The sequence below is a fragment of the Camelina sativa genome, chromosome 14 (assembly GCF_000633955.1).
Source record: "Camelina sativa cultivar DH55 chromosome 14, Cs, whole genome shotgun sequence".
Lineage (NCBI taxonomy): Eukaryota > Viridiplantae > Streptophyta > Magnoliopsida > Brassicales > Brassicaceae > Camelina > Camelina sativa.
Window position 1 is genome coordinate 922,883 of NC_025698.1, and position 19,353 is coordinate 942,235.

The following is a 19,353-nucleotide window of genomic DNA, read 5'->3' on the forward strand; positions in this document are numbered from 1 at the left end:
AGACAATCAAAACGGAAAACCATATCAACAACAAAACAAAGCAAAAAAAAAAGAAGCAATTGAGGAATAGGCTTACATCAATGGATGGATCGGAGGAGAGCAGATGATCTGGATCTTGCGCGGCTATATCTTCCTTCCGTATACCTATAACAAAACCCTAATTACTGTAAGTTGATAATAAACAAAAGCAATCAAAGCAGAAGCAGGGAATCGAATCTAGGGTTTAATTAAAGAAAGGGGAGAGAAAGACTCGTAGAAGCTTCCACGTACGCTAACTTACTTAGAAATTAGAGTGGCTGGTCTCTTAGGCGTCATCAACCACAGCATCCTTCGAAGCAGGAGTCGGTGGAGGCAACGTTTCCGAATGTTCCGGATCTCTCAGGTGACTCTAATCCTCCCCGCTTCGATGATCGGCTTATTTCAACGTCTGCATGGATCATCAGCGAGTCTCTTCGTATGAAATTGGCATAGCCTCTTTTTAGGTTGAGAAGAGAGAAAACATATGTTTTTTTTTTTCTTTTTCTTTGGTTATTATATATGATAATGAAAGTTAGATTTTATTTTTTGGTTTAGGGTTTTGAAGAATGAAGAGGCAGCGAGAAAAAAGAAAAGAGAGAGTTTTGATGTCTTCTTTCTCTCTCAAGCAAGGAAGAATGCTGAACCATTAATTCGTTAAACAGCTCTGTTTAGAGCTAATTAAAATTTAGAGGTTTAAAAGGAAAAAATGGAAATCTATATTCACAACGGTCACATTAATAAGGAAATTTATTATTAAGATATATATATATTGTCGTGCGAAGGTTAACGAATACCACAAGCGATGAAAAATAAAATGGTTGGGTTTAACCAAAACAAAAATGTCTACAAAAATAAACCCCATTATCATTATAATAAAAGTAAATAAAACAAACAAACAAATTGAAACAAATAGTTCTTAACCAAACTTTCTATTAATAATAAGATTACCAATTACGATTTACTTGCGATTCTAAAAAATATTGGGGTGAAAAACATCTAACCAAAACAAAGTAAATAGAAATAGAAATTAAACCATTAATTGATTTTACTTTGACACTTTGACAAAAACAATTTGATGAAAAAAAACGTTGACAGAAAAGTTAGCCACTGTATTATTTTACAATTTACATTAGAATCAAAAAATTAGGATTAACGACGAAAAGAAAGCTGGCAAAAATCTATTGTAATTCTTACTGTTTGACTAGTTTGTCTGATTTCTTTTTAATTAATTAATTAATTAACATGGTATAAGCTCATGTTTAAAACCAGATTGTAGATTAGCCTATATATTTAAGTTTTAAACTTGTAACATATAAAGTATAAGCCCATCTTCTTATTTAATTTATAAAAGTATATAATTTTTATTAGGAATAAACTTAATAGATATTATAAATATATACCCTTAATCTTTTCCCAAAATTGGATGCCAGAGGCCAAGGTTTCTTTTTCAATAACGTCGGCTAATATATATATAATTTGTTTATATATATCTCTTAATTTGTTTCCTTTTCTAACTATATATACATAGGGTACAGTGTATTCATTCTACTCGCAAGGGTAACAAACACAGTATTACGATGCTGTATCTATTTTCCCGTCGGGTCGAGAGCATCATGCCTAGCCTAACTTGCTGGCTTGGAACAAGAAGAAAAGGTCATGAAGATGTGTGATTTTTGTTTTCGTCAAACTAGAGACTCTCTAAGATGTGTATATATATACAAAAATTTAATTACGCCTTTAAAAACCACAAAAGAAAACATGATATCTCACTCCAAAAATCAACCTCTGATTTTAAAAAATTATAATTTTCTACATTTTTTCATTGGGAAAAATGTCAATTAAATCATAAACTTACCCAAAAACGCCAATTAAATCTTGAACATTCCCTAAGGTCATTTAAATCATCTATTTGTGTTGCCAATTCTAATTAAACATCAAACTTTTCTAAAAACGCCAAAATACACATCTCGCAAAATTGGGTAACAGAGCAACTAAGCTCCGTTAACACCGTTAACATCTGTTAGATAAAACCATTAGAATAAAACGATGCTTGAACTCTAAATCCCCAAATTACTTCGATCTCTAATCCCTAATTTCACAAACCAAAAAAAATCCCCAAATCACTTCACTCTCTAATCCCTAATTCTCTAAATAAACACAAAACCCTGTTTTCGAGATCTTCCCACTGTGGATTTGTCTCGCGGTGGATCTTCAACTCTTTCTCCTACAAACGTAATCACACCCTTGTTTTTTATTTTCGGCATCAAATCGAAAACAGAGTTTCATGTTTATTTAGAGAATTAGGGATTAGAGACTGAAGTGGTTTGGATATTTTTTTGGGTTTGTGAAATTAGGGATTAGAGATCGAAGTAATTTGGGATTTCGAGTTCAAACGTCGTTTTATTCAAACAGGTTAATCTAACAGATGTTAATAGATGTCGGATACAATTCCCTATTTCGATATCAACATCCGCACAAACTTTTGTACTAAAGAGAACTCTTGTTTCTGTCTCCTTGGCCGCAAGGGCTTGTGTGTTCTTGAGCAATAGGGAGTCCTACAAACACAAATGACTCAATTAGTGCCTATAATCTGATTGATAGATATTCAAAGAAGCTGTTTAATTTGATGTGTGAAAAAGAGATGGAGGGAGAAACCCCAGAAAGGTCAATAACAGAGCATTTGCACACGACAAGCTTTCCCTCCAAGTGTCTTGACATGATTTTTACATCAACATAACTTGACGCATCTGAGTAGGGAAATGGGAAATGAGATATACGCAAGTACGAACTAGATTTGTTTATATGGGGGTTACAAAGCAGGTTTACCTGGTTGTCCAATTCCCCCCTGCAATTTCTTCGTGATTTCCATTTCCGTCTCTTTTTCTTGTTTCATTATCTGTTGTAGCTTGCCATATAGACTAGAGCCACTGTAAATTGATGCAAGAAACAGGTTTTGATGTTAAGTCATTTGTGTGGTTTTAAGCGTGGTGCCTAGAAGGTGTTGAGAGTTATTACCCTGATAATTTAGGTGAACCGAACAAGAGACCTTCCTTGCTAAAAGAGGAAGCTTTTATTGCTTCATCAAACCGGTCTCCAACAAATTGTTTCTTCTGGTTGGAAATGTTTGGCACTGGGGTTTGATAACTAGGCTATGCAACAAAACACTATTATTTGGATTTGATTGTGGGCTGAGGAGATGAAAATTACCCAAATCACGAGAAAGGAAGAAAGCAAAACCTCATCATCGCTTGATGATCCACAATCCATGGGTCCAGGTAGCTCGTCATCAGTATCACTATCTTGAATGTTCGATGANAACCAAAACAAAAATGTCTACAAAAATAAACCCCATTATCATTATAATAAAAGTAAATAAAACAAACAAACAAATTGAAACAAATAGTTCTTAACCAAACTTTCTATTAATAATAAGATTACCAATTACGATTTACTTGCGATTCTAAAAAATATTGGGGTGAAAAACATCTAACCAAAACAAAGTAAATAGAAATAGAAATTAAACCATTAATTGATTTTACTTTGACACTTTGACAAAAACAATTTGATGAAAAAAAACGTTGACAGAAAAGTTAGCCACTGTATTATTTTACAATTTACATTAGAATCAAAAAATTAGGATTAACGACGAAAAGAAAGCTGGCAAAAATCTATTGTAATTCTTACTGTTTGACTAGTTTGTCTGATTTCTTTTTAATTAATTAATTAATTAACATGGTATAAGCTCATGTTTAAAACCAGATTGTAGATTAGCCTATATATTTAAGTTTTAAACTTGTAACATATAAAGTATAAGCCCATCTTCTTATTTAATTTATAAAAGTATATAATTTTTATTAGGAATAAACTTAATAGATATTATAAATATATACCCTTAATCTTTTCCCAAAATTGGATGCCAGAGGCCAAGGTTTCTTTTTCAATAACGTCGGCTAATATATATATAATTTGTTTATATATATCTCTTAATTTGTTTCCTTTTCTAACTATATATACATAGGGTACAGTGTATTCATTCTACTCGCAAGGGTAACAAACACAGTATTACGATGCTGTATCTATTTTCCCGTCGGGTCGAGAGCATCATGCCTAGCCTAACTTGCTGGCTTGGAACAAGAAGAAAAGGTCATGAAGATGTGTGATTTTTGTTTTCGTCAAACTAGAGACTCTCTAAGATGTGTATATATATACAAAAATTTAATTACGCCTTTAAAAACCACAAAAGAAAACATGATATCTCACTCCAAAAATCAACCTCTGATTTTAAAAAATTATAATTTTCTACATTTTTTCATTGGGAAAAATGTCAATTAAATCATAAACTTACCCAAAAACGCCAATTAAATCTTGAACATTCCCTAAGGTCATTTAAATCATCTATTTGTGTTGCCAATTCTAATTAAACATCAAACTTTTCTAAAAACGCCAAAATACACATCTCGCAAAATTGGGTAACAGAGCAACTAAGCTCCGTTAACACCGTTAACATCTGTTAGATAAAACCATTAGAATAAAACGATGCTTGAACTCTAAATCCCCAAATTACTTCGATCTCTAATCCCTAATTTCACAAACCAAAAAAAATCCCCAAATCACTTCACTCTCTAATCCCTAATTCTCTAAATAAACACAAAACCCTGTTTTCGAGATCTTCCCACTGTGGATTTGTCTCGCGGTGGATCTTCAACTCTTTCTCCTACAAACGTAATCACACCCTTGTTTTTTATTTTCGGCATCAAATCGAAAACAGAGTTTCATGTTTATTTAGAGAATTAGGGATTAGAGACTGAAGTGGTTTGGATATTTTTTTGGGTTTGTGAAATTAGGGATTAGAGATCGAAGTAATTTGGGATTTCGAGTTCAAACGTCGTTTTATTCAAACAGGTTAATCTAACAGATGTTAATAGATGTCGGATACAATTCCCTATTTCGATATCAACATCCGCACAAACTTTTGTACTAAAGAGAACTCTTGTTTCTGTCTCCTTGGCCGCAAGGGCTTGTGTGTTCTTGAGCAATAGGGAGTCCTACAAACACAAATGACTCAATTAGTGCCTATAATCTGATTGATAGATATTCAAAGAAGCTGTTTAATTTGATGTGTGAAAAAGAGATGGAGGGAGAAACCCCAGAAAGGTCAATAACAGAGCATTTGCACACGACAAGCTTTCCCTCCAAGTGTCTTGACATGATTTTTACATCAACATAACTTGACGCATCTGAGTAGGGAAATGGGAAATGAGATATACGCAAGTACGAACTAGATTTGTTTATATGGGGGTTACAAAGCAGGTTTACCTGGTTGTCCAATTCCCCCCTGCAATTTCTTCGTGATTTCCATTTCCGTCTCTTTTTCTTGTTTCATTATCTGTTGTAGCTTCCCATATAGACTAGAGCCACTGTAAATTGATGCAAGAAACAGGTTTTGATGTTAAGTCATTTGTGTGGTTTTAAGCGTGGTGCCTAGAAGGTGTTGAGAGTTATTACCCTGATAATTTAGGTGAACCGAACAAGAGACCTTCCTTGCTAAAAGAGGAAGCTTTTATTGCTTCATCAAACCGGTCTCCAACAAATTGTTTCTTCTGGTTGGAAATGTTTGGCACTGGGGTTTGATAACTAGGCTATGCAACAAAACACTATTATTTGGATTTGATTGTGGGCTGAGGAGATGAAAATTACCCAAATCACGAGAAAGGAAGAAAGCAAAACCTCATCATCGCTTGATGATCCACAATCCATGGGTCCAGGTAGCTCGTCATCAGTATCACTATCTTGAATGTTCGATGAGCTTTCCTTATGAGATTTTCTTTCATGTCTGCTGTACTGGAACAGAAAGAAGGCCAACAAATGAAACAAAGAACTGAGCAAAGTAGCAAATCAATTGCTAATCCACTGAATAAGCAAAACTACCAGTTTAGAGGTTCTTTTGATCAGTCTAATCTTATGTGGAGGAATGTCTAAAAGCTTTGGTATAGCAACCTCAGTGAACCCATGCAGAACCTCTCTTGACGCAGCAACAGAAATACCTTGTCTGCTTTCTGATGCTTCATCAAAACCGTTGGGACATTCAGCAATTGGATCCTCTTCTATGGCCTGATAAGCAGTAGGCTCAAAATTTTCAGCCATATCACTTATCTTGGATGACGTTTCTCCAGGAGTATGTGAGTGAAACGAAAATTTTGGCCTCAGATGATCTTTGATAACTGTGGAGACATTAGAAACCTAACTCAGAAATTTCAGAAGTTTATGCACACACGATCTGTTTCTTAAAGTTTTAATTCGTGGTGCCCATTCTTTAACTTCTACGGTAAAGATACCAGAGTTTTGAATGAAACAGTACCTTTACTACTTCTCTTGGCTCTGAATCCAGATAGATGGGATGATGAGACTGGAGCGTTACCATTCAAATGGATTAGTGACTTGGTTTCTTTACTTATAGTGGACCACGTTGCCACCTGTTGGTCGTCATGTTGAATCTGAAGGCAACAATAATCATCATTACGAAAAATAAAGAACTTTTCAAGATGCACAAATAGACTTCAGATTCGGAAGTCATGAAAAGAACCCAAAGAAGTTGAAGATTAGATGGTAACCTCATCATCTGAACCATTTTTCTGAGCAGGTACGCATGCTCTTATGGAAGAAGCAAGATAACTCTCCTCAGGGGAATCAGGAACATCAACGTCGTCATCCTCAAGAGAGGATGATATCTTCCGTATCTAAAGAATAAAAATCTCCCATCACAATTTGAATCCATTTTTCTTAGGAGCAAGAAGCTGCACAAAAGAATTTTAAAACGGACTCACAGTTGCTTCCAGAGATACAACACCGGTTTTCCTAGCATAATTGTTTTGTTCACCACAACCTGGAAACACCACAGAAGTTCTTTGTGAAAACACTTCCCTAAATGTAATTTATAAGATGCTGACCACAAACTGGATATACATATTACCTATGAGTTTTTCGAGCTTTGTTTGAAGTAGTAATCCCCCCTAAAATATTGAAGCCAAGCTATGGTCAAAAACTACAATAAAATTCCCTATAGCTCCTACTCAAAAACTACTCAATCCCACAACCATTCTATTGATAAAAAATCACCAAAATCAAAAGTTCCCATGTTATTTCTCAAGTAAGAGCAAAACAGTGTGTCAATACTCAATACAACCTAAGAAACTCATTAAGGAGATTATGATGAAGATAACCTCTCATCATGCCATCTTCAAAAGACAAATTCTCGAGAGTTCATAGACAGCTTAACACAAGAGGTTAACGAATCAACAGTTAGAGATTGAACATTATACCTCTTCCTTGGCATTCTCACTTGGCCACATGTCAATTTCTTTCGAACTAACATTGATGTGCTCTTCTTCGTCTTCTTCCTCTAAAAGACCAAACAACAACTTGAGAATCACTCTTTAGACACAAAAAAAAAAAAAAAAAAAAAAAANNNAGCGAAATTTTTCATATGAACAGAAAGCAATCCTTACCTGATATGCTTTGATCGGAATCTAAATTCCCCTGAAAATCCAACATGGATAAACAAATAAAAAAAAATTCCTAGAAGAAGAAATAAGAAAGCAAACAATTCACATGGGATACGAGATAGTCACCGGTAAGTTACTTCGCCGCCACATTCGCCGTCAGCATTCAAAATCTCGCTGGTGGCGTTGCCGAGAGAAGTATGTGTTTACTTTATCACTTTATCAGTTTGTTTTACTGAATTGGGCTTTGATGGACCCAATGCAATAAACTTTTTAGAATTTGTTTTTGATACCCCCACAGTTTGTAGTTAATCAGAAATTAACCTAATAATTCATCAGTTTCACATTCTAGCCCCATGGCTAGAATATGAAAATATATTTACTTTTCATTGACATAATGTAAATATTAATATATAAATTATTGGTCTTCTTTAATCACAAGGAGAGTTAATATCTTTTTTTTGTTGTCTTTGAAGTATATGATAATTTTTTAATTGGTTGACCAATAAATAAATACAACTTTTTAAAATTAATTAACATAAAAATACTACTATTTGGAAATACATTTAAAACATTGATTATTTCTTTAAAAAGTTGAATATTTATTTACATACACTGCATCATACCCAAAGGCCAAAGTGCTAGTGCTATTATAGAAAAAAATATTATTATTAAAGACACACCAAAGCTTACATGACACGCTCTACAGAAGATCCACTGCACCTCTCTACTTTATCTGTAACAAAACACTAGTATCCATAAGATCGAACGGTCCTAAATCAATTACATACGAAGTGTACCGTAGTCGTCGATGCAGATGACTACTTCCAAATTTTAGCTCGAAACACTAAAAGACTCGAGCGCGCAAATTTTGAATCTAATTATTTATTTCACTTATTTTTTTCTTTTACCCAAAAATAAAATTAATTTCATCGTCATGTTCGAGAAGAAAGGAGGAAGAACACTGTTGGCGAAGAGTAAAACCCTAGGAACGAGAAGAACGAAGAAGGTTCGTAAGATGGAAGGGACATTGGAGCGACACTCTCTTCTTCACTTTGGTCAGTTGTCGAAGATTTCTTTCGAAAATCTTCCGCCGTCGAATGTTCCGTCATCGGCGGACTCGTCGGAGCTTCGGAATCAGTTGGGTTCGGCTGATGCTGATACCAATTGCCCAGAGAAGGACTTTATTCTTAGCCAAGACTTCTTCTGGTAAAATCTTAGCTTTATATTTATATATCTAATAAGTTGAGATCTATCGCGTTATCTTCTGGGTAGAGTAGCATCTTTGGGATTGGTTAGTATTACAATTTTTCAAGATCTGAAAAAAAAAAAAAAAATCTATTTAGCAGTTTCGATAGATTTATGTTTGGTTTAGAAGATGATTGCCTTTTGATTTGTGAAATCTCAGCTACTAATGATTCGTTTTGTGATTTATTTTGCAGCACACCTGATTATATAACACCGGACAATCAGAACTTGATGAGTGGTTTAGAGATCAGCCAGGTGAAATTGAGAGAAAGCTCTTGACTTTTTTCTTTGATTTTTGTTTCACCAATGTCTCAAATTTAAAGTTTCTCTCTCTTTTTTTCATTTTTGTTTGTAGGATCATTCTCCTTGTCCTAGGTCTCCTGTTAAACTAAATACAGTTAAAAGCAAAAGATGTCGCCAGGGTAAGCTTTTCTTTTACTGTTTGTTCCAAAGATATCTTTATCTAGAATGAGTAGCCACTGTCGATTCAGAGAGTTTGAAGTTAATCCTTAATTGTGTTTTTTAGCATGAATATAAATAAGGCCTTTACATGGGACGAAGGTATATAGGTTTCAGAAGAGTGTTTTGTGATACAATTCTTACTTGAGTTATGTTTGACCTCCTGTTTTAAACAACTATCCAACATTCAAGTCTTTTTTGCTTTGAGATTCACAGTGTTGTTATCTAGTAATTTGATGTTTTGGTGAGGTGTTCTTTTTCTATAACTCAGATAATAAATTTCTGTGTTAATTGCAGAAAGTTTCACATTGAATCCTTCGAATTCTACCTGTTCTTCTAAAAATAGAGTAGATGAACAAGAGAATGATGATACTGACACAGATGAGGTCATGATGGATAAACTCCAAGCTAATCAAACAGAGAGGACTGGATATGTTTCAAAGACCGCAGTTGCTCTGCGGTGTCGGGCTATGCCTCCCCCTTGCCTCAAGAATCCGTATGTGATGAATCAGTCTGAGTCTGCTACTGATCCTTTCGGATATCAGAGATCAAAATGTGCAAGTAAGTTTCTTGTCCCTAGATTTCTTACTCAAGAATTTCCTGAAACGCTTCTTCAGTAAAATATACTGCTGTTATGCAGGTTTTCTCCCTGCAAGTATAACTGGGGATGGCTTGTCAAGATATCTCACGGACTTTCATGAAATTCAGGTAAGCGAAAGGTGGTCTTTTAACTTGGAATTATGTTGCTTCTTCTTACGTAATTTGATTTGGTTTCTCCAGCAAATTGGTGTTGGAAATTTCAGTCGTGTATTTAAGGTTTTGAAGAGAATTGATGGTTGCCTATATGCTGTGAAACACAGCACAAGAAAGTTGCATCTAGATTCAGAGAGGTATATATTTTCTGTAGTTTTCTTAGTAAGAGAAAGACACATATCTGCTTAAAAAAATAGTTCATCTTGTTTGGACCATTTTGTTCAAGTAACCATTATCGAGTTTTTGCAGACGTAAAGCTATGATGGAAGTCCAAGCTCTTGCTGCTCTAGGTCAGTAATCAGTACAGTCTCTCGTTTCGTCCCTGATTGCAAGCTAAGATCAGTGTAGCCTTAAGCCGTTTCTATCATATTTTGTTTGTAGGGTTTCATGAAAATGTAGTAGGATACTACAACTCGTGGTTTGAAAATGAACAATTGTACATTCAGCTGGAACTCTGTGATCACAGCTTGTCCAAGAAATCTTCTCTTAAGGTCTCAGAAAGAGAAATCTTGGTGATAATGCATCAGGTAAACACTTACTTAACTTTCATGTAAAATCAAGTATATAGAGAGAAGCTTAATAACTGAGAATTCTTATCCACATATCATTGTACTATGTCTCTTACAGATAGCTAAAGCATTACAGTTTATTCATGAGAAAGGAATAGCTCATTTAGATGTAAAACCAGACAACATATACATCAAGAACGGTGTTTGCAAGCTCGGTGACTTTGGTTGTGCCACGCGATTGGACAAAACCTTACCAGTAGAAGAAGGAGATGCACGTTACATGCCTCAAGAAATACTAAACGAAGACTATGAGCACCTTGACAAGGTCGATATCTTCTCTTTAGGTGTCACGGTATATGAGCTGATTAGAGGATCTCCTCTTACAGAATCAAGAAACCAGTCCCTTAATATCAAAGAAGGCAAACTTCCTCTCCTTCCTGGCCATTCGTTACAATTACAGACACTGCTTAAGGTACGTAAGTTGCTTTCCTACTTCTGTGTTTCCATGGCAGTCCCGAGCATTATAACGCAGCAGTTAAGTGAAAAAATTTAACATGTTTTTGAAACAGACAATGATGGATCGTGATCCTATTCGTCGCCCTTCCGCTAGAGAATTGCTGGACCATCCCATGTTCGATAGGATTCGAGGTTGATTGATTCATAGACACTCTCAGATGTCGAGAACTAAATTTTGTAAATTATGGTACCAATGATCTCGATCGGAGGGGATATTGGTCCATGGCCATGCACCAGATTTTTTGTTTGGGAAATTATTGGCGTAAAAAGGTGTACCATAATCTTGGATTCGGTACAAAATATCCGGCTAACCAAAAAAAGACTGAATTGAAAATGTTGGTGTAATTTTATGGTTTCTCTGTATATTTCTGGAACTGGGAATTGTAATTTTCCATATTTTATTATTCGTCTCAAATGCCATTCTGAGTTGAATCTGTTTGTACTTTGTAGAGAGGCTAGTGGAGTTAATAATACGTCACATAATGGGGGAATAAAAGTATAAAACGTTGAAATCATTACAGCGATTAGTTTTAAAACTTTTTCTTCTAGTTGTTGTTGTTCATCAAAGTCTAATAATTTTACACAAGTTTCATTTTATTTTCCTGTTTTTTGGTCGTCAATTTAAGGGTTCAGTTTCTTCAGTTCATATATAAGCTCGTTTGATAGGGATAAAATTGTCCTAGAATTTATAGTAAGAAGGTTTTGTTAGGCGTATTAATCTTCTCTAAATCCCATAATCTCAGAAAAATTTCGTTGACAAAATAAATTATAAGTATTCAGAATTTTATAATAAAAAAATAATTATTTTAAACTCTTAAAATATCCTTCTTATCATTATCACAAGAGAAAACAAAAAACAAAAAACTCAACACAAACTAAACTGATATTTGTCAAAAAAAAAAAAAACTAAACTGATATATAATTCCAAATCAATAATGAATTACAAAATAGTAAAAAAATATATCATAATTTACTTTTCCTAAACTCTCATAAATTTCATAATCTCATATTAATAATTTAATAATAAAGAATTGAATCATTTAAAAATCTAGAACTTTCTTTCTTGTCTTTATCACAAGGAAAGAAAAACTCATATACTGTACTATATAATTCCAAATAAGTAAAATGTAAAGACATCTGTTAAAAGATACATGTATTTAACCTTTTCTGTATATTTATTTCCAGATTTTTATTTCCTTAAAAATGTTTACTTAGTAAGTGTTTTCTTGACTTTTCTTTTATTACTTTAACAAAAAAAAAAAAAAAAAAAGGAAAAAAATACTATTTTTTTAAAGAAAATAAAAAAGAAAATAAAATTGTAAGTTCACCGCCCTTGGCAAACTCTATATAAATAAAATCATGAGATGCTCTCCTTCTAGCTAGGCTTTCTCTCATAAAGACGCGAACTACTCGATTCTCACAGCTCTATCAAATCCCGGTGAATTCGGATTCGATACTCTTCGGAATCTTCTGGTACGTGACGATCTTAGGGTTTACGAATCGCACAATTACTCTATATATCTCCGATCTCGATTTCGTAACTCGTCTCTTTACTCTTTCGTTCGATTTCTTCTGTTTCTGTTACGCGTTTATGCTTGATCGAGTTAGGGTTACGCCGTCTTCTCTTGTAATTTTTGTCTGTCGATTCTGATCGGGTTAGGGTTACGCTTGTCTTCTCTTGTACTTTTTGTCTATCGATTCTGATTGAGTTAGGGTTACGTCTTCTTCTCTTCTACTTTTGTTTATCTTTGATTTTCGTTTGTCAAATTCTCAATGTTCTGATTCTTTCCGGACATGGATATTTTAGTTTGTGTGGTTTTCCCTTATAAGAGTATCGATATATGTTGTTGATGTGTATTCCTGTCTTACTCTGTTGTAGTAGCTAGAATCTTTGTTGATCAAGGGAGCTTTGCAAAGAGTTTGTCTCATAATGATGCCTGTAATTGAGCTGGAGCATGGATGGTCCTTAATGGAAACTGGTGTTTCAAAGGTAAAAAGGATTCTCGAAGGATGTCCTGAGAACTTTTCGGGGGAAGAATACATCGGTATATACACGTATGTCTTGTTTTAATTATTATAATGAATTGTTTATATCTTTTTACAAGAGTTGCGGATACTTTACCACAGTATGTGAATGCGATTAATTCACAGGACTATCTACGATATGTGCATCCAGAAGGTTCCTAACGAGTTCTCTCAGCAGCTTTATGATAAATATGCTGATGTTATTAACGTTTATAATACGGAAACAGTGAGTGTTTTAATTGTGGAATACACCAATTCTTTAATGTTTTTTCGTTTTAACTTGAGCAAACTGTAATCTTCTTTTTATGTTATGTTGTGGCTAGGTGTTGCCTTGTATAAGGACGAAGCATGACGAATATATGCTTAGAGAGTTTGTTCTCAGATGGGATAATCATAAAGTTCTGGTTAGATGGTTATCCCGCTTCTTCTTCTACCTTGACCGTTACTTCACTGCTAGGAGAAATCTTCCATCACTGAATCTTGTTGGCTTGACATCCTTCCGCGACCTGGTTTATCAAGAGGGCCACTCCATTGCCAAAGACGCTGTACTAGCACTTGTAAGTATAGCATAGCATCTGTAGTGAAACTAAATTGTATAACTCTGGTTTATTATAAGTATATACTGGTTTCTCTATCTAACACCAATTTGTATATATTTCCAGATTCGTAAAGAACGTGAGGGCGAACAGATTGACAGAGCACTGCTGAAAAACGTAGTACAGGTCTATGTTGGGAATGGACTGGGAGAGATGGATAAATACGAAGACGACTTTGAAAGTTTCATGCTTCAAGATACCGCATCTTACTATTCTTGCAAGGCCTCAAGCTGGATCGAGGAGGATTCTTGTCCTGATTACATGCTAAAGGCATGTCTCCGGATATCATTTTTGGGTCTGTGCTTTCTTTCAGTTTTAGGGGATTATGTTTACTAACGTCAGCAATTCTATATTTTCAGTCTGAAGAGTGTCTAAAAAAGGAGAAGGAGAGAGTCAGTCACTACCTTCATTCATCCACAGAGCCCAAACTAATTGAGGTTGGTGATGATATATTCTTCTGTAGGCTCATAGCTGATATTCCTCACAGCATTTTTGAGCTGGTTGTTACAATTATGTTTGTTTTCGTTTTTGGATGCAGAAAGTGCAAAATGAATTGTTGGTTGTGGTTTCTAAAAGGCTTATAGAAAACGAGCACTCAGGGTGCCGTGCCTTGCTAAGTAATAACAAGGTAAGCAGCTTTTGTGGGTTCTTCAATTCTTTACCAGTTCTCATCAAAAAAATTCTCTGTTTGACGGAGCATTGCGGTATACTTGCAGATGGATGATCTCGCCAGGATGTACAGGCTTTATCATTTAATCCCGCAAGGGTTGGACCCTGTTGCAGACTTATTTAAGCAGGTTTTCATTTTATTCCCTTTATTTTGGCATTACAAGTTACCTCATTTCGCTGTTTGTTTCCAAATCATTCCTTCTAATTGCTAAGCATAGTTTTAACTGAAAATGTGTGTATACAGCATGTTACTGCAGAGGGAAATGCCCTAATCAAACAAGCTTCCGACGCAGTTGCTGATCAGGTTTATTTTCTTTGCTCATTTTTACCCTGACAACTCTGTGATGTTACTCAACTCCCTTTGTGATTGCTGATAATTTTTATTCCCCAGGCTGAAAGTGCTAGTGGCGTGCAGGTGCAGGACCAGGTAGTTATGCTAACCTGATTATATAGGAGCAACAATCTTTTCAGTTTAGAGTTTAGAGATTCACTTTTTTTTTTTTTTAATGGCTTCAGGTGCTTATCATAAAATTAATTGAGCTACATGATAAATACATGGTCTATGTCGATGAGTGTTTTCAGAAACACACCCTCTTCCATAAGGTCTGAGTGCGTTCACAATATTTTATTTAATATGTCTATCTTAGTCGACAACATTTTTATTTAATAATGTCCAAATTTTCTCTTGTAGGCATTGAAAGAGGCATTTGAAGTCTTCTGTAACAAAACAGTGGCTGGAGTGTCCAGTGCCGAAATACTTGCAACGTATTGCGATAATGTCCTGAAGAAAGGAGGAGGAACTGAGAAGCTTAGTGATGAAGCAGTTGAAGAAACGCTTGAGAAAGTAATTTCGTTTTCCTTCATATTGCTAATGCCTTCAATGTCACTTATCCTTTTTGGTGCTCAAGTTATAATTTTATTATTACAGGTGGTTAACTTGCTCTTTTATATAAGCGACAAGGATCTTTTCGCCGAGTTTTACAGGTACATAATTTTGTCTTTCTCTGAATTTACACCGATTATATATATATATATATATATGTTGATGAGATGGCATTTAGGATAGTATAAATAAATTGGAATGGGATTAATGAGCTTTTATGCTTTTGCAGGAAGAAACAAGCCAAACGGCTCTTATTTGATCGCAGTGCTAATGAGGATCACGAAAGAAGTATACTTACGAAGTTGAAAGAACAACTCGGTGGGCAGTTTACTTCTAAGATGGAGGGCATGGTCAGTTAGATGAGTTTATATTTTTTTTTTTTTTTAAAGGGTTGTCTAGCAGTAACGAAGGTTACTAATAAAGTGTTTTTTTTTTTTTTTCTGTGTCATATAGGTGACGGATATGACATTGGCAAGAGATAATCAAATCGGATTTGTGGAATATCAATCCGACAAGCCAAATCTGGGGATTGATTTTACTGTTACTGTTCTTACTACTGGTTTTTGGCCAAGTTACAAAACATCCGACCTAAATCTACCCAGTGAAATGGTAACTAATTAAGTCTTTTTTATTTATTTCCAGGGTGTTTTGAAACAAGAAAGTTAGGAAAGATAATCTCAGCTCTGATGATTTTCTCGTTTTTTTTTTTTTTTTTTTTTTTGTGTGTGGTTCCAGGTCAACTGTATTGAAGCTTTTAAGGCCTATTATGCAACAGACACCAAAAACAGGATACTTTCATGGATTTTCTCTCTGGGAACTTGTCATATCCTCGGAAGATTCGATAAAAGACCACACGAGTTGATCGTTACCACCTACCAGGTATCTTCTATTTGTTTCTGGTTTGTTTTCTACATGATGATATATGTTTTTTGTTTGTTTGTACATTGCTTACTCATATATTTTTCTTTTAAGCTACACTGAGATCTTGGAGCAGGTTAACCTCAGCCATGAAGATCTTGCCAGGCTGCTTCATTCACTTTCATGCCTAAAGTACAAGATTCTTATTAAGGAACCAATGTCTAGGAGCATCTCGAAAACCGATACCTTTCAATTCAATTCCAACTTCACTGATAAGATGCGGAGAATTAGGGTAAATATTATTATTATTCTATGGAGAGTACGTGTGTTTATTTTCATATGTTTTCGGCATGGAAAAGACTAATGATCTTCTTTTTTTTTTTCTCAAACAGGTTCCCCTTCCACCAATGGATGAGCGTAAGAAAGTTGTTGAGGATGTTGATAAAGATAGACGCTATGCAATTGATGCGGCTCTGGTTAGGATAATGAAGAGCAGAAAAGTGTTGGGGCATCAACAGTTGGTGTCGGAATGTGTCGAGCATCTTAGCAAAATGTTCAAGGTAAAAAACAAACAAACGAAAAACAACTCTTGATGGATTTATTATTATTACACAACACAGATTTTAAGGATACTCACATAATGGTGTTTTTTTTTTCCCCGTGCAGCCTGATATTAAGATGATAAAGAAACGAATTGAAGACTTGATCACCAGAGATTATTTGGAAAGGGATAGCGAAAACCCCAACACTTTTAAGTATCTAGCTTAGTCACAATGAGTTTTAAAAAAAAAAACAAAGGGGTGTTATTCTTTTCTTCTTTTTTTTTGGTTTTCGGTTTTGTAAATGACCTTCCATTCTTTTTGTCGGATCATTGGAAAAAGAACAAATTTCTCTTCACCTTCGTTTTCCTGACAATATTGTGTCGCCATATTTACTTTGTGGGTGATTTTATAGGGTTGGAAGCTTTGATTATTTTAATATATTTTCATAATAATTGGCAGATCTAAAATGGAGAAGCTAAAAAAACAAATTCCCCCTCTTTCAAAACACAACTGCCACAAAGCTTTGATTGAGTCATTTTAGTTAGTTTCACTGTCCTTGGAACCTCTTCCTAATGCTCTCTTATATTTTTTATGTACAATTAATTATACACACAAAACACGAGATGGTAACTTTAGTCTTTTAATCTTGAGCAAGTCTCACAAATCGAGGTCCTAACCACTATACACTTGAGCGAGAACAAACATGTTTATCTATAGGCCTTTGTATCTTCCAAGGTCGCTTTCCTTTCTTTCTCCCTGAGAATGGCATGTGTGGGAGTATTGAAAAACTGAGATTGTATAATTCCATAATCACCGGTTTATGGATTCCATCGCAAGCCTCACCACATGCAACAGTTTCTCCATGTCCTGAAAATTGAAGTCAAGAGCTCTTTTGATGGATGTTATTCCATCATCATTACTGTTTTTGGATTTTCCCTTTGCAGCTGCAAATGCGATCTGCGCTTTTCTCGAGGCATCCATAGCAGCGTTTACATGTTGCGACTGCAAGACCAAAACAATTCAATTCAACCGCACGATTCAGATCAATGGCACAACTTTCACAAGAGGAAAAAACGAGTAAATGATGGATCATCTACACTCCAACCACTGTTTTTGGTGACCAATGTCATGGTGATAAAATGATGCTAGGTTTGAAGATGATTTCTATTCATGTTGCTCAAGCAAGCAATTATCTCAATACGTTGCTAAAAAACCTGTTGATATTTTCACAGACTACTTAGACTGGAATTATTTAGTCGTTTAAATCCAGCACTAGAACAGCTTTTGTAAACATAAACTTTAAGTACAAACTATTTTACGGCACCTCATCAAATCACAAGAGTAACATAGCTGCACTTACAAATGCCAAAAGCTGTGACAATGAGGAATTGTTTCCTGAAGAGATAACATGATTTCCAGTTACGCTAGGAGATGATCTCACAGTGTTCGACAAAGCAACCTTTTCTGCTGCCAATGTATGGTTTGAATTTTCACCATCAGAAGCAAAGGACGGAGACTCGCCTGTTTGAAACCCAAACAAGATGAAAAAATCATTCATCATGATCATGCTTACAAGCTACAACAAATAGGAACACCATCTTTATTCGTCAATACAATCTTGTATCGGTCTTAATCTACTAATAGAAGTTTTAATTTTTTTTTTCACAAAACAACAAACGAGCCACCCATCTACTTGAAGATTTGTTCTGCGAAACTTGTTTTTCAACCACTAAATGCAGCCCAAGTGGTTAGTGGCTTTTCCGCATATAGTTTACATACAGTATATAGCCCATTCGTTGTAAATACGGCAAGTACAAAAATACTAGGATGTTTTTAGATGAATTCACAGAAAAAAGGCCATCCAAGAATCTTATAATAAATACCTGAAGGAATCACTTGCAAAGCTGCTTGCAACTCATATCTGCATCTGCCTATGTTACCATGGGAAGCATAAGTTATCCTTAAATAAGCTACTTCCATACATTTATAAGCCAGAGCAGCTGCCCCCATATCTTTATTTTTCTCGTATTCATGAGCACAGAACCTGTTGCATAAACAGTATAAAATTCTTACATCAGGACAGGCTTCACTAAAACGTCTTGACATGCTAGAAATATCTATAGGCTATGCAGCAGCTGTGCGAAAATTAGAGGGCAACATGAAGAAGTACCATCACAGTGAAAGGCTCCCTCTAAATAGTAAATTGGGGGACTTAGTTGCGTTGACTAACAGAAGGATGCAGCTATCTCACTTCCAAGTGGTGCACAACAAATCGAGTNGATCATGCTTACAAGCTACAACAAATAGGAACACCATCTTTATTCGTCAATACAATCTTGTATCGGTCTTAATCTACTAATAGAAGTTTTAATTTTTTTTTTCACAAAACAACAAACGAGCCACCCATCTACTTGAAGATTTGTTCTGCGAAACTTGTTTTTCAACCACTAAATGCAGCCCAAGTGGTTAGTGGCTTTTCCGCATATAGTTTACATACAGTATATAGCCCATTCGTTGTAAATACGGCAAGTACAAAAATACTAGGATGTTTTTAGATGAATTCACAGAAAAAAGGCCATCCAAGAATCTTATAATAAATACCTGAAGGAATCACTTGCAAAGCTGCTTGCAACTCATATCTGCATCTGCCTATGTTACCATGGGAAGCATAAGTTATCCTTAAATAAGCTACTTCCATACATTTATAAGCCAGAGCAGCTGCCCCCATATCTTTATTTTTCTCGTATTCATGAGCACAGAACCTGTTGCATAAACAGT

General features: G+C 35.1%; 5 protein-coding genes and 1 long non-coding RNA gene across 11 annotated transcripts in view; 3 read left to right on the plus strand and 3 right to left on the minus strand.

Moving 5' to 3' along the window:
- Positions 1,944-7,726, minus strand: LOC104738788. Of its 6 annotated transcripts, XM_010458995.1 has the most exons (14): positions 7,647-7,726; positions 7,524-7,554; positions 7,338-7,417; positions 6,989-7,028; positions 6,843-6,901; positions 6,630-6,755; positions 6,377-6,512; positions 5,947-6,239; positions 5,815-5,859; positions 3,256-3,324; positions 3,034-3,167; positions 2,845-2,945; positions 2,674-2,765; positions 1,944-2,573 (listed from the first exon to the last, which is right to left on the minus strand). In XM_010458995.1, exons 1-14 carry the CDS (start codon positions 7,668-7,670, stop codon positions 2,376-2,378), a joined length of 1,428 nt encoding a protein of 475 aa, XP_010457297.1. In that variant the 5' UTR covers positions 7,671-7,726; the 3' UTR covers positions 1,944-2,375. The 6 variants fall into 6 exon arrangements, with proteins under 6 accessions (XP_010457297.1, XP_019090919.1, XP_010457298.1 ...); XM_019235374.1 differs by lacking the exon at positions 2,674-2,765 and having other exon boundaries at positions 2,422-2,573; XM_010458996.1 differs by lacking the exons at positions 1,944-2,573; positions 2,674-2,765; positions 2,845-2,945; positions 3,034-3,167; positions 3,256-3,324 and adding exons at positions 4,434-5,063; positions 5,164-5,255; positions 5,335-5,435; positions 5,524-5,657 and having other exon boundaries at positions 5,746-5,859; positions 6,016-6,239.
- On the plus strand, positions 8,428-11,499 carry LOC104738790 (wee1-like protein kinase). Its single transcript, XM_010458998.2, has 10 exons — positions 8,428-8,726; positions 8,960-9,020; positions 9,121-9,187; positions 9,522-9,785; positions 9,865-9,932; positions 10,005-10,114; positions 10,227-10,267; positions 10,359-10,504; positions 10,605-10,958; positions 11,056-11,499. Exons 1-10 carry the CDS (start codon positions 8,455-8,457, stop codon positions 11,137-11,139), a joined length of 1,467 nt encoding a protein of 488 aa, XP_010457300.1. The 5' UTR covers positions 8,428-8,454; the 3' UTR covers positions 11,140-11,499.
- On the plus strand, positions 12,391-13,248 carry LOC109128803. Its single transcript, XR_002035112.1, has 3 exons — positions 12,391-12,475; positions 12,882-13,057; positions 13,154-13,248. It is a non-coding gene; the product is annotated as an uncharacterized LOC109128803 (long non-coding RNA).
- On the plus strand, positions 13,351-16,979 carry LOC104738791 (cullin-2-like; the record flags this gene model as incomplete). Its single annotated transcript, XM_019235400.1, has 16 exons — positions 13,351-13,584; positions 13,690-13,893; positions 13,983-14,060; positions 14,162-14,251; positions 14,340-14,420; positions 14,537-14,596; positions 14,684-14,719; positions 14,809-14,895; positions 14,984-15,136; positions 15,221-15,276; positions 15,405-15,525; positions 15,629-15,784; positions 15,911-16,059; positions 16,112-16,325; positions 16,426-16,593; positions 16,700-16,979. Coding segments are annotated over 16 exons (1,989 nt in total), but the record flags the coding sequence as incomplete, so codon positions are not given.
- Positions 17,071-18,847, minus strand: LOC104738792. Its single transcript, XM_010459001.1, has 4 exons — positions 18,746-18,847; positions 18,459-18,619; positions 17,936-18,096; positions 17,071-17,577 (listed from the first exon to the last, which is right to left on the minus strand). The coding sequence occupies exons 2-4, from the start codon at positions 18,583-18,585 to the stop codon at positions 17,386-17,388; spliced, it is 480 nt and encodes a 159-aa protein (XP_010457303.1). The 5' UTR covers positions 18,586-18,619; positions 18,746-18,847; the 3' UTR covers positions 17,071-17,385.
- LOC104743128 overlaps positions 18,823-19,353 on the minus strand; it is a 6,763-nt gene continuing 6,232 nt past the window's right edge. Inside the window, exons 8-9 of the mRNA XM_010464240.1 lie at positions 19,177-19,337; positions 18,823-18,869 (exon numbers count right to left, since the gene is read on the minus strand). Of these exons, the coding sequence (XP_010462542.1) occupies positions 18,823-18,869; positions 19,177-19,337 (208 nt within the window). The remainder of the gene's footprint in view (positions 18,870-19,176; positions 19,338-19,353) is intronic.

What these genes read in the sequence shown, in the direction of transcription:
- LOC104738788 (XM_010458995.1), bottom strand. Translation starts at nt 7,670, where the DNA reads ATGTGGCGGCGAAGTAACTTACCG. An exon ending in AAAGCTCGAAAAACTCATAG is followed by an intron (nt 6,902 to 6,988) that starts GTAATATGTATA and finishes TGGTGTTTCCAG; the next exon opens with GTTGTGGTGAACAAAACAAT. An exon ending in GATCATCAAGCGATGATGAG is followed by an intron (nt 3,168 to 3,255) that starts GTTTTGCTTTCT and finishes TTTGTTGCATAG; the next exon opens with CCTAGTTATCAAACCCCAGT.
- LOC104738790 (XM_010458998.2), top strand. Translation starts at nt 8,455, where the DNA reads ATGTTCGAGAAGAAAGGAGGAAGAACACTGTTGGCGAAGAGTAAAACC. An exon ending in CGGACTTTCATGAAATTCAG is followed by an intron (nt 9,933 to 10,004) that starts GTAAGCGAAAGG and finishes TGGTTTCTCCAG; the next exon opens with CAAATTGGTGTTGGAAATTT. An exon ending in TCTTGGTGATAATGCATCAG is followed by an intron (nt 10,505 to 10,604) that starts GTAAACACTTAC and finishes TGTCTCTTACAG; the next exon opens with ATAGCTAAAGCATTACAGTT.
- LOC104738792 (XM_010459001.1), bottom strand. Translation starts at nt 18,585, where the DNA reads ATGGGGGCAGCTGCTCTGGCTTATAAATGTATGGAAGTAGCTTATTTA. An exon ending in TTTGCAAGTGATTCCTTCAG is followed by an intron (nt 18,097 to 18,458) that starts GTATTTATTATA and finishes GGTTTCAAACAG; the next exon opens with GCGAGTCTCCGTCCTTTGCT. An exon ending in TGTCACAGCTTTTGGCATTT is followed by an intron (nt 17,578 to 17,935) that starts GTAAGTGCAGCT and finishes TTGGTCTTGCAG; the next exon opens with TCGCAACATGTAAACGCTGC.